Source organism: Lacerta agilis, chromosome 1 (assembly GCF_009819535.1).
Source record: "Lacerta agilis isolate rLacAgi1 chromosome 1, rLacAgi1.pri, whole genome shotgun sequence".
NCBI classification, from domain to species: Eukaryota; Metazoa; Chordata; class Lepidosauria; order Squamata; family Lacertidae; genus Lacerta; species Lacerta agilis.
This window is the reverse complement of record NC_046312.1, coordinates 77017008-77030167: the sequence shown is the minus strand read 5'-3', so window position 1 is coordinate 77030167 and position 13160 is coordinate 77017008. Positions and strand designations below refer to the sequence as shown.

General features: G+C 41.5%; 1 protein-coding gene across 4 annotated transcripts in view; it reads right to left on the bottom strand.

Annotated features, from left to right (window-relative positions):
• Positions 1-1594: 1594 nt before the first annotated feature.
• Positions 1595-13160, bottom strand: part of SIGIRR (single Ig and TIR domain containing) — a 31542-nt gene continuing 19976 nt past the window's right edge. For 3 of the 4 annotated variants that reach the window (XM_033156406.1, XM_033156425.1, XM_033156397.1), the window contains exons 6-11: positions 12292-12435; positions 11958-12101; positions 10208-10310; positions 9461-9611; positions 4517-4691; positions 1595-1876 (exon numbers count right to left, since the gene is read on the bottom strand). In XM_033156406.1, coding sequence (XP_033012297.1) covers positions 1683-1876; positions 4517-4691; positions 9461-9611; positions 10208-10310; positions 11958-12101; positions 12292-12435 — 911 coding nt within the window. In that variant the 3' untranslated portion in view covers positions 1595-1682. The remainder of the gene's footprint in view (positions 1877-4516; positions 4692-9460; positions 9612-10207; positions 10311-11957; positions 12102-12291; positions 12436-13160) is intronic. The other variant, XM_033156416.1, reaches the window with a different exon arrangement.

The window sequence follows — 13160 nt, the reverse complement described above, 5'->3', positions numbered from 1 at the left end:
CTCTTTCCACCCTAGGCATTAATCTGCACTTAGTGGTAACAATTGATTGCGAAGGCTGTACTCACAAACTAACTAACTTAAGGCACGTTTTCCAAGTAAATGTGGCTAGGATCAGGCTGTAAAGCTCTTAGAAAGTGCTACTTACCCAAGGGCTGCAGCTGTCAATGTGATTTTCATTTGGAAACCAAATGGCTAATCTAATCTGTTTTGTCCAAGACATTACCTCCATTACACTGCTTTTGACTGATACGTTTCCAGCCACAACAGGGTCTTAGTAGTGCCAGGCCAAATTGCTGTTATTTTCCTTTGTTCTATTACCTCAATGTTGACCAGTCATCAGTGCCCATTTCTGAAATACCAAGACCTATCCAGAGGTGTCAGCAAAAACAAAGGAGTCTGACAGACATTGGGGTCTCAGCATAGTGACCTAGTGCAAGATCTTCACCCAAGAACATACAATAGGGAGATTCATTCATAACAACTTCCCTTGATCCTGAGTAGACTCCCCCCTCTCCGCAACAATTACGGTGCTGAAGTGATATAAAACCATAGAGTTGGAAGGGATACTGTAGACAAGGAGTGGCTAACATTTTGGGCCCAAAATGTTAGCCACTCTTGACTAACCTTAACTCCTGCATGCATGACTAACCTCCTGCACTCTTGACTAACCTTAACTCATGCATGCATGCATGCACGCACGCACACACACACTGCATGTACAGGTATGCAGCTGGTCACCTTCAAACACTGTCAATTTTAGTTTTGTTTCTTCTTGCTGTTGCCACCAAAGTGCTGAGGTGTTGGGGGAAGAGACAAAGTTAGGTGGGGGCCCACATGAACTCAGGTTAGATACCCATATTGTGGATTATATCAATTCAGGTCCAGCCCTTTCGTGTAGACTTCCAGAGCAGGAACCACCTGCCCTCTAGGTAACTGGGTCCAATGCCACAATTCCACTTCTGGTGACTTGGAAACCATGGTTCAATTAATGCTGCAAAAAAAAATTATTAGTATTTTTTTGCAGTCATCTAACACCCCTGACCCTGATGTTGGGAAAGATGGAGGGCACAAGGAGAAGGGGACGACAGAAGATGAGATGGTTGGACAGTGTTCTCGAAGCGACTGGCATGAGTTTGGCCAAACTGCGGGAGGCAGTGGAGAATAGGGGTTCCTGGCGTGCTCTGGTCCATGTGAGCATTAAAAGCCCATATGCAGGTCACGAAGAGTCGGACACGACTGAACAACAACAACAACACTGACTCATACAGTCAGCTTGTGATCAAGCACAATGCTTAAATCCTTTTCACATATACTATTGCCATGCCAACCTAGGTATTCCCACCACCTAAACCTGTGCATTTGAATTTTACATTGGTCTCTGTTGAACTTCATGTGTTAATCAGCCTAGTTTCCCATCCCATTGAGATCATGTTTTATTTTATTCCTGTCTTCTGAGGTGTTAGTGATCCCTCCCATTTCCATGTCCTCCATAGATGTGATAAGGATTCCCCTCCACCCCTTCAGCTAAGTAATTGATTAATATTATGAAGAGTGTGGGGCCCGGGACAGAGCCCTACAGCACTCAATTTGGTTGTTATGGATCAAAGAAACTACCCAAGCTGATTGTCATTGTCAAGGCACATCGTGATAATCAGTTTCACCAAAGAAAATTTCAGCATCTCTTAGACATCATCCTCTGTCACCAGGCAGTAGAAGTCTGTCCTTGCTCCATAGTTCCGAGATCCCAAATCAGAGATGTCAATCTCACTCCTGTGGTTTTCCCCAATCTCTATTTCTTCCAAAGCACCAAGTGGAGGACCATCAGGGCCACTCATGGGAGGAGGCGGTGGGCCTTTGAAAATGGACCCCCTGCCAACTGTAGGATTGGAAGGAGAAAGTAGCAGTTAGCAGAGAGGAAGGGATGGCAAGGCAGAATGAGACAAGTTGCAGTGCTTTAAAATGACCAGTGCCACTATACTTTCTGCAAGTATTCACAAGGAGGACATATATACAGTTCAAGCTCATTTAAACACCAGTTTAAGTATCATTGCTTCCCACCAAAATTTCTGCGAATAGTACTTCAGTGAGATCGCTATCCTTCCTCAAAGAACTAGTTGCTAAGGGTAGCCAGAGAGAAGGAAGAACTATTAAACCAATTTAAGTATCAAGTTGTGTGAGATGCAGGAGATCTATAACTAGGAGACAGTACAGATTGGGGTAATGGCACAGGGAAAAGAGTTCAAATTTTTTTTCCTCAGGCCTGAGGCTCAGGGTCACTGCTCTAATCAAAGCTGGAGCCCCTGGCTACTTTTAACTAAAAGCAGAAATGTCAAGAGATCTAATTATAGACCTCCTGCATCTCATGCAGCTTGGGAGTCAGTTGGCAGTTTTAAACTTAATTTAAATGTTTTATTTTAGAGCATGCCTTGACATGTCAGACAAGAGTAAGGGCCCTGAATATTTCAACACCTAGGGAATCTGGAGGAGACTTCAGTCCTGCCTTTTGCCAATCCCCAGGGTCTGAGAGGAGCTGCTCTTTCCCTTAGTGCTAACAGGCAGCATTTCAAAGACCTCAGGAGGGGAGCTGGGAAGGGAAACCGATAACACCTTTGTAAGCCTCATGAAATACGTTTAATGTGCATCACTTTCTCCCAAGCTGGAGTGTGTGTGTGTGTGTGTGTGTGTGTAAAAATCAGGTGCTCTTAGTGAGAATGGAATATCTTCCAAGCAACTATTCCCTTTGCAAGTGAGAGAATGAGGCGCCTCAAGCATCCTGGCATGCTGTTGTATGGAGCAACTAGACTAATGAGAAAAGCTTCCAACAAGGTGCACAGCCGCGCCACACAAGAAACAAGGCCTATTAATGACAGTGAACGCAACACCCTCAGCAAAATAAGCCTAATGCTGCTGTCTCAACTAAAAGAAAAGCCCAGCCAAACCCATTATTTTCTCTGTTCTTCTCTTGACAATAAAATCACCATGTACAAGCGAGCTGGGCTTGCTCTTGCCAGTCGCTTGTAAATCTTTTATGACCACTGAACTTATTTTGCTCCTGTTACTAAAATTAAAATGTATTGCTTTGCAAGTGCTCAGCCTGTGTTAACAAATCCCCAGGGCCAGAGCTTGTTCTTCACAACCTCTGGAACCGATGCCTCAGGTGTGCTTCCTACTCATTGATCCATTGTACAGCCATAGTCCCACAGGCCTAGGGAAAAGGATGTCAGGACTAAACCACCAAGCTCTCTGTAGTCTCAGGCTCAGAGACTGGAAAACTGCCCTTTGGTGGATATGAAACCCATTTCTTTTATGAACTCTTGGTATATTTGCACATAAATGATAGAGGGAGGTGGTGAATTACGTAAATTTCCACTCCTTGGTATTGCTACTCTAAGGAAGCATGTAATGACACCATTATTTCCTTTCTTCCTCTACATACACACACAAATGGATTCATAGCCAAAATAACATGTTTCTATGAAAACTGTTGCCCTGCTTCCTATCCAGTGTTAGCAGTGAATGGGAAAAACGGAAGAATTAATTCTTCTGCTACAAAATGTGCCATAGTATGTATGTGTGGATTGCTGCATGACAGGGAAGCTAATTTCATTTGGACCGAGGCAATGGTTGTTTGACTGATGTTCAACTAATCAGGTGGAACTCTGGATTGGCTGAAGAAAGAAAGAAAGAAAGAAAGAAAGAAAGAAAGAAAGAAAGAAAGTGGAAGACCTGTTACGCCATTTGGAAGCCACAGAAACAGCATACAATGGTGACCAAACCTGGTGATCAACCAAAGTAGACACATTCTGCCAAGTCAGATGGTATATAAAGGCCTTAAATAAATACTACTGCTTGTGATCTGACTACACTACACAGGCTTAAAGTGGAGAAAATAAATTTTAAGGAATCTGAAAGTGGGTGCAGAGGCTTCACTTCCATTGGTCTCCACTGTCACCTCTGGCTGAACAGGTTTTGATAATTCTGAAATAAAGAAGAAACATATTTCCTAGAAGTGAAACTAGGATGAGAGTACATAGCACAATTGATCACATATTCCAAAGCATCTTTAATTTGGGGGCGGGGGGTCACCATCTGACTAGCCTTAGCTTTTGTAATCAAAAGTGAGGCCTGATCCTACACATATCCACTCAAAAGGAAGCTCCCTTGAGTTCAATGGAACTTACGTTAAAGTAAGTGTACATAGGGTTTTGGCATACCATAATAATACAGACAGGAAGCACACAGTTAGCTCATGGAAGTGTATAGAAAGGCACCTGGCTGACTGATTAATAAAGCTGCTGGGCTATACTTTTGCTAATTTGGCAATTGCAGTGTTCTTCTATCTAGTGATTTTTTTAATGGGTTTTTTCTTTCAAACTTAATTGTAAGCCTCACTTGAGAATCTTTCTGGCTAACTGTGGACTAACACTCAAAAAAACAAAAAACCTCAGAGCAGGATCAAAAGTGTCTCCTGTTGGCATGCTATGGTGGCAGAGTGAAGATTAAACAGTGCTGTTACCAGAGTCTCCTTCAGGGTGCGAATCCCCCCGGAAATCCAAGTAATTGCTGTTGAGGATCAGCATAGGGTCCTTGTCTTCCTGGAAACTGGTCTGGGGGTCTCCCCTGAGGCCTTGATAGGACACTTTTCGTGGCAGGGCGAGGCACAGTTCCTTCCAAAAATCAGATGAAGGCGCCTAGAAGCAGCAAAGAGGCAGCATCTTGTCACATGCTCATCAGTTATACACAAACTCTTGAGCGATATATCTGTAGGCAAGTCCCAGCAGCCCTGCCTTGAGGGCAGCGTTCTCACAGGCGCTCCTCGTCTATGAAGCACAGGCACCCTGGCTGGCTCCCAAAGGATTGAACAGAGGGAGATAAATGTTTGCTACAACAGAGGGATCTACAGCTCCACCAACAGTTTTCCCATTCAGCTTTGTTTCATCTTTGAGATGAAACGCACTGCAAAAATCTAAGAGGTATTAAGTGGCATTACTTCTGATAGAAGGCTTTCGTGACCAGATAAAGCAACAGATTTTGCCTTTCCATTAACCTAGGATTTCAGTGCAATTTTAAATTGAGTGAATTCTTTCCCCCCCCTTTTTTTTAAGTAAGGCTTTTGGCTTTGTCCTCATGGATAAAAGGCAAGAGAACACGTGGCTGGTATCCAGCGAAAACTCAGAAACAGACTGCAATGCTTCAATGCCTTGCACAGATAGCTTTCCCAAGCTTGCTATTTCCTGACTTCATCTAACCTTAGTGGCCCAGTCTGTACATTACAGTAAACCATAGCTGCAAGTTACAGCTGCATGCAGTAAGTCAGGCTTCCACAAACTCGGCCCTCCAGATGTTTGGAGACTATAATTCCCATCATCCCTGACCACTAGTCCTGCTAGCTAGGGATCATGGGAGTTGTAGGCCAAAAAACATCTGGAGGGCCAAGTTTGAGGAAGCCATAGCCCTAGAGGAGAAAGTGACCTATAGAGGTTACGAGAATTTGAGACAGATACTGGGAGCTGCCTGCACCCTTGAGGTAAAGGGGCATAGCTGACAGGGACAAGAAACCACAATATTTCTACGTAATCCATTCTATGTCCTTGTTGCTACTTCAGCCTAACTGATCTGATAGTGTGCCTCTCTGGGGAACAGCAAGGTGGGTAGATATACAAATTAAATAGAGAATTATATCGACCATTGGCCATATCAAGTCAAAATGTACAGCTGCACAGGACCCACACTGTAGATAAAACAGCAGGAATTAAAAAATGAAAACATCATTAACAGCCACCACAAACATTCAGCCTGCGGTCCTATTGCAGAAGCATTCACAAACTTTTAACAGCATTTGGCCACAGCTAAGGAAAAGCTGGCCACTGTGTTGATAATACCCTTTTTTGAACTTGCCAGTAAAAAAATAAATTATTTGAAAGTCTGATCAATGGCAACATTCCCCCAGAAACTGATGAAAAAATTACAAGCTTTCTCAGAAATTGAGCATCCAGTAAGTAATGGGTTATATCTTTCACAGAACATTCTCCACATAAGCAGATTTGGGAAGCAAAAGAAATATTTTTGCATCTCTCATAACAGGAAGTTGCATACACTGCATTGTGAGCAAAGGGAAAGTCTTATGCTGGTGAAATTTGATAGATCCATCAGATACAATTCAATATGTTTATATTTAAACTTAACTGCCATGGTGTGATTTTAGAGTTGGAAACAAAATGTAGGTATTTCTGAATAAAAAGGTCACAAACACTATTCTTTAAATCAAGTTTTGCAACTGTAAAATTCCTGCTGGAAAAGTATTCAATGGAAAAAAACTTTTTGTTACCAAGCATCAGAATTGAATAAACTATCCCCTGACTATTAATTACAACAACCTTTTGGTTATATTGATTCAGGAGAATTGCAGGAGTTTAATTCCAATAGTTAAAGCAGGCTAGGATTCACTTTTAGTTTTACAGCTAGAATGACCCATTTTTTATTGGAGAAATGCTGTTAGCATATTTGATAGCGTTCTGAAGCCAATCAAGTCGGATGAGAAGCAGACACATACACCCTGAACCCCAAGATCTCAAATGCAAAGAGCAACTGCATAGTTAATTTGAACCCATTTTAGAATTGGCAATAGGCATGTCAATATTTCGAGGTACTATTCAGCTGTCATTAAACTTTTAGTTTTATGGAATTTCAGGGGAGCTGCGAACCACCAGAGATGGAATATACAGAGCTCTTTCGCCGTGTGTGCCTGTTTCCAGCAGGGCAGCAGGTATGTACAGCCAAATAGAGCACCATCAAACCCTCTGCTCATCAGCTGGTGAGTGGAGAGTAGAGAGTGTAATCTTGCCAGCTGAAGGGGTTTGCTTTGCCAGAATAAAGACTGGCTTGTGGGCCAGAGGTTGCCCACTCCTGCTGTATAACCTCCCTGCAAACCAATCAGGATGAACAATCTGGAATCCACCCTAAATATAGGAATATAGTTGGACACAGTCCATTTATGAGCTAATTTAGCTTAGTATTTAAGGGTAATACTCCTACCAAAATTAACACATGGCAAGCAATGCTGGTGTTTGAGGTTCTCCCAGAATGTATTTCTACTGATGTAATCAAAGGCAGTTTTAAAATAAACAAAAACTGCAAAGAGCTTATTTTTTCTGTTAACACGGGAATTAAATGAGCAAGCACAGAATGGTTGTCAAGCATTAACTAACCAGCTTTAAAGTCAGCTTGTTATTCAGCAATTACATTGTGGAACATGGGTCATTCTTCATACTCAAAACAGGAGGTATTTTACATGTAATTTTTAATGCTATCTATAAGACTGATTGGTATATAATTTGTGTGTCACCTTTCTTGAAAACTGGGGTCGTAGTGCTCAGATTCCACCCTGATGGAATACAGCCAATTGGTTGTTGTTTTTAATCAAATGATTTAGCAATGACAGGACCACTCCACTGGATGTTACTTTAAAACCTCTCTTGATATTAATTCCTCTCCTAATGCCTTATTTTGGAAAGAGTCAGATTTTTAATCTGACTAAGAAACAATAAGCCAAAGATCGCAACTACAGAGCTCAAGACTGGCAGCCTGTTGCTCATGTACAGCAACAGTCTTATTAAAAATGTTAACGTGCTGTTCCCATTTTGTCTTGGAGGTAGGAGTAAATAGCGGCCATATGGTGGCTTTGATCCACTCACTGCCAGAAGGAAGCAGTATCCTTATACCTAATGGCATTTTCCAGGCACTGCTAAAGCTGCTTTGAAATATTTTGCCTGTTGCAATTTCTTATTAGCTGGGTCGGGGAGTAGAAGCCCCTTTCTTATGTATTGAGGCATAGGTTGTGTGCACAGCAGAGTGTTAATTGCACAAGTGAGTTGCACAGATCTGATTTTTCCATGTGGATTTTTGTGCACATCTGCCCACAGGACCACCTTAAAATGAACTCTATTGCAGTGCTTCCTATCCCCCAAGAGTGGGAGGTGCTTGATGGGATGTCTTTGCACTGTGTGCTGTTGTCCCCTCCCCTCCATTCCTTGCCCTCCCTAAGTTCTGGAAACCTAAGGTCTGTTGCAAGCATGCTTGCAGTTATTTGTTTACCTGTGTGTGCATCCTATTTATGTACTTAAATATTTATATGAGGTACAAGTTTTACATTATACCAGACTTACAGAAAACAATGTGTCCAGTTCCTTAAAAACACACACACATGTGTCATGTCACTAGTTTTTCTAATTGTTGCAACCTGCCCTGGGACAGTGAGGTGAAGGGTGGGTGAAAAACCTAATAAAATAACTAAATATCCTGATGTGCAACTGCAAGCAGTATTGTGAGTCACAAGCATACTATAAATCTTAATACAAAGAAATTTCAGAAATAGACTGGAAAGAGAAGTGGCTGAATTGCAACTAATCACCAAACTTAAAACCATGGAGAAACCTGGTTTGAACAAAGACATTGGATTATTATCTCATTATACATAACAAAGCTATCTTTAGCCATCTCACCCCTTGCCTTTCCCTGCAAGACTAATTGCAGCCGTTTAGAGTCGTCAACAGGTTTTCCACACTTATCAGCCGATCACCCATTCCCACCACCCTTCTGAGTAATACCCCTCCCCACTCCCCCACTATATTTAAGGATCTGGTGACTTCTGTTTCAGTGTATCTGAAGAAGTGTGCATGCACACGAAAGCTCATACCAAGAACAAACTCAGTTGGTCTCTAAGGTGCTACTGGAAAGAATTTCCTATTTTGTTTCAAGCATACTATTGTTCATTTAGCACAGATAAAGGAACAGCAATAACTGTAAACCAGAAGTCTCTATACTGCTAGAAAGCTCCCCTGCAAATGCTCATTTTAGGGAAGGGTTTATGCTTTTTTCCTTGTCCAATCTCTATCTTCCCCCTCTCTTTTCATTTCTCTTTGAACTGAGAGTACTCTGGGTGAAGCAAAGTATATGTTTCCAATTCTTATTTCTCAGGTTCTGGTGCCTCCCTGTGGCCCTGTTTGCTTCTTTAAAGCAGGAGTTAAAATATAACTTATCTATATTTTCTGCAATCCTTACAACACTGCTCATGGCCTCCACGCATGAGCCATGGAGCAGTCAAGCCATGTTCATTTTAAAAGGTATCATTTGACAAATCTCTGGAGCTGATGATTCCCTAGTCAACAGGTAAATAGCTAAAATAATAACAGGAAGTCATGATCAAAATAACAGACAGACAAAAATATATTCAGCCTACTTTCATGAAGGTGCTACTCTTTTGTGCCAAGAAAAGCAGGTAACAGTTATTACTCTGGTATACATCACAGCAAGGTCAAGTAATGGAGGATTGGCTCTCAACCCTTCTTGGAAGAGAAGCTACTCTACACTTCTATGCTTCTTGAATAGCTTCAAGTACTGCCTTGCCACTGAAAAACATAACCACAGTAATGAAGTTATGGCCTTGCAGCCCACAACTTACCATGGACCCAGCACGCCACATCAGAAGGGTCACTGTACTCTTCTGCTGCTTCAGCAAATTTATGGCTGGATGTACTATTTCTCGGTACTGGCTCTCAAAGACAATGAAGATTGGCCTCCGGGATAGTTCCAGCAGCCTCCAAAGACCTTCCCTGCAAAACCAGACAATCGGTTAGAGTCCTAAGCAAATCCACAGCCAAACTATAGAAAAAGCTTTAAACCCAATCTAGTCACCCAAAATATTAATTCTAAGCAACGACTAGTTTCAGTAGAATTCAAACAGTTCAATTAAAACTTCAGGAACTGGTTTGAGAGGTATTAACACTAAACTGCCATGCTTCATTTCCAGTTATATGAGAGATATTCTGGGTGTTGTGAATAGGATGTGTATACAGAAAATGGATAAATTCAGAGGTCCTTCTAACCATAGACAGGAGAGCCAGGAACATACTCCCTCCTGCCTTCCTACTCCCTTCTACCTTCCCTCCTCCTATGAGTACAACTTACTGGAACACCTGACTGGTTTGACAAGCCATAGTTTACCAGGACAACCAAATAAGCTAACTGTGGTTTTAGTGATCCCTCCAAACCAGACTTGCACATACTATTTGCCTGTTTGGTCAACTTGGTAAATGTTCTATTAAACAAGGCGGGCAACAGGAGGGAGTGCACACTTGAGTCATTCCTGATCCTCCAAAAATGAAAGGAGGATCAGAGAAGTTGTCTCTATTGCTGACTCTCTAATTACCTGAAATTACTGTTGCACCATTCCTGTTCCAGATATGCATTAGAGAGAACCACAATGAGGCGGCGGCACCGGCTGACATTCATAATCAGATCTGCAGAAGGTTCTGAAAGAGAGAAGAAAAACTAAATCTCTTCTGAGAAGGGCCAGAACCAATCCATTGTTGTTTCAGCATTCATCCTTCACCTGTACAAGAAAGAAATACCTTAGCATCCAAATGCATATCAGCTCTGCTCTACAGAAAGAACCCCCAGGCAATGGAATAAAAACTAACCAGCCTGTTTAGAACTTCCCTGTCCTTCAGACAGCACCACTGGTTTTGGATATGAGTGCCTCTGGTGGAACACTCAGGACATTTTAAAAATAAAATGAAGAGTATACTCAAACATTGCATTTTTTATTATTAGATACACCACAAAGAGCACAATACAGATGCCGTTTCCATAGCACTATACACTCAAAAAGGTAATACAACTACTGAGAAATGCTGTTTTGTGGCGTATTCTTGTATAACCAGCGCTGTCCACTGTGGGCAGCATTATAGAATATGAAGGAGATGCATTTTGTACACAGCTTGTTTGCATCCCCATGCATATGGATGCTACATACTTTTTATAGAAGTTTTATTACCGGTAAACAAAACAGTTGAAGATAGAGGGGTGGCCCTGTAAACTGCCTGGATAGGAACTACACTTCATGCTCTTTGAAGGAAGATTAAACAAACTGTGCCCAAAATAAAGAAACAACACATTGTCAAACATATGCAATAACAGCCTGGAAACATGAAGGCACAGGGAGAGGCAGCGGGCCAACACAAAACAACCACCCCTTAACAAGGTCATGCAAGTTAAGCAATGCATCATGTCACAGACTTTGAACAGGTGTAGAAAGCCCACCAGTTGTGCTGAGCATATACAGGGAGGAGGGGCAGACTGTGAATGCATCCTACTTAATATGCAAATAGAACCTAACTGTGGACAGCTGGGTGGTTAAGGAGAATGCATTTTTCTTCATACAACAGAGAGCCTGTGTATAAAATATTCAGTTCCTACTTTGCACAGTTTTGCCATTATTGGTGTTTAGAATTAAAGGTATTTTAGGTTGCTTCAGACGCACAAAATAGTGTGCCAAAGGACAAAGTAATTTTTCAGAGCCATACTTTTGCATCTATTAAGTAGCAAAGTGCAGTGTTCAACAGGCTTCATTTCAGATACTGCATTGCAATGTTTGTGGCCCTTTTCTCCACTCTGAAAAAGGATACAAATGTCAACCTGGGGTCATATATGAAATGCACAACAGTTTCCTGAATGTACACACCAGCCTGTATTCTAATATCTCAGTCAGATATAGCACTGCACTATGTTTTACATCTTTCCAATCTCCCTTGGAAACAGGGACATGGATTAAGCTGTGCTTGAAATGCAGAATGTTGCCCTGAAGTTGCATACCAACTTTCATCCTCAATGTCTAATGGAAATAGTGTATTTTGCATTCTCCTCCTCTTGTTTGAAAATGGATGCAAGAGTTAACCTGATATTCAGACTTAGTGTGTGTACCGATTTCAATTGGATATTTTAACACTTAATAAAGCTACCATATTAAACATAGGATGCCAAATGGGCAAATTAAACTGAAGGTTTCTCTTCATTTAGTCAACTAATCCATTTCAGATAAGTTATTTGCAGCCTAAACTCAACAGCAAGTCTTAGTGCCCAGGTACATATTAAATGAGGTGTTGGACAAGGTTCTATACCTGAATTGGGCAGGATGTCTTTATCATCCAGGAAAATCTTGTAGCCGTGACGATTCTCCAGCTGTGGCTTCACTATGAAGTTGACAAACTTTCTATCATCCGTTGAGTTAGAATAGGACACATAGGCATCATACAGCTTTCCATCTGTGGAAAAGTACCAAGAGGATAAATGTACTATAATTTTTTAAAAAAAACAACAACAAAACCTCTGATGACTAGCTATAACACTGAGGGGATAATTCTTATAGAAGTTCACACTTTGGGTTGGACTGTCACTGAAACTCGAATCTCACAAGGGGAAAAGTGACAGCCAACTCTCCAGCCCAATATTTACCATTGATCTCCACCTCTCCATGACGATTCCTGTACCAGAGGAGCACATTCAGACGGCACCTCACATACATCACAGCCATTAGTAACAGCAGTGCCACAGTGGCAAGTGCAGCTAGCACAGCGCCCAAGTGCCCAGCAGTCTCTGCTGTAATAGAAAGACATATTTTAAATAGCATTAAATGAGAAAACAGCCTTACAATTGATAGCACGGTAGAGAAAAGAGGAAGAGAAGAGTTGGATTCTATGGTCTCCGAATATACCAAATTATAAAGAAAATGAGGGGTTGTGTCATTCTTGAATAATTTTTAGTATCTTGATGACTGTTCTGACTATCAGAACATGCAACCATGATGAGGAAGAGATGAGCAGAAGCTAAAAGACAAATTTATTCTAGCACCACATTGTTAGATCATCCTCCAAATTTTGTAAGTATCTCCATTCACAAGATGCATATGCAGAAGTAAATCAAAGGTTTTCAGAGTAAAGATGTGCATGAACTAAATTATTCACATTCTCCAGTGCCAATTCAATTTCTTCCTGCAAGTGCATGGACATGTTGATTTAGACTTTTTGTAAAACACTCTGGAATATACCATTAACTGAGCCATTTGCTGAATGTTGCTTTAAAATACACTGAGGCTCTAATCTCAGAATTGCTCCATCAGCCTATGGAAACTTCCAGATGGAGGAATTTGAAAGTTTTCAAGCATGCCAAAACAGCTGAGTTGCTTGGGGGCAGCCTAAAAGCACGTTTGTTTTGGTGTGCAGAACTATTTGAGGCTGTGACTGATTGAAGAACTCAGAAAAGTTTCTATTGTCTGCTGGTGCCATCATGTGGCAATTTTCTGCCATCAGATTCACTGATGATGT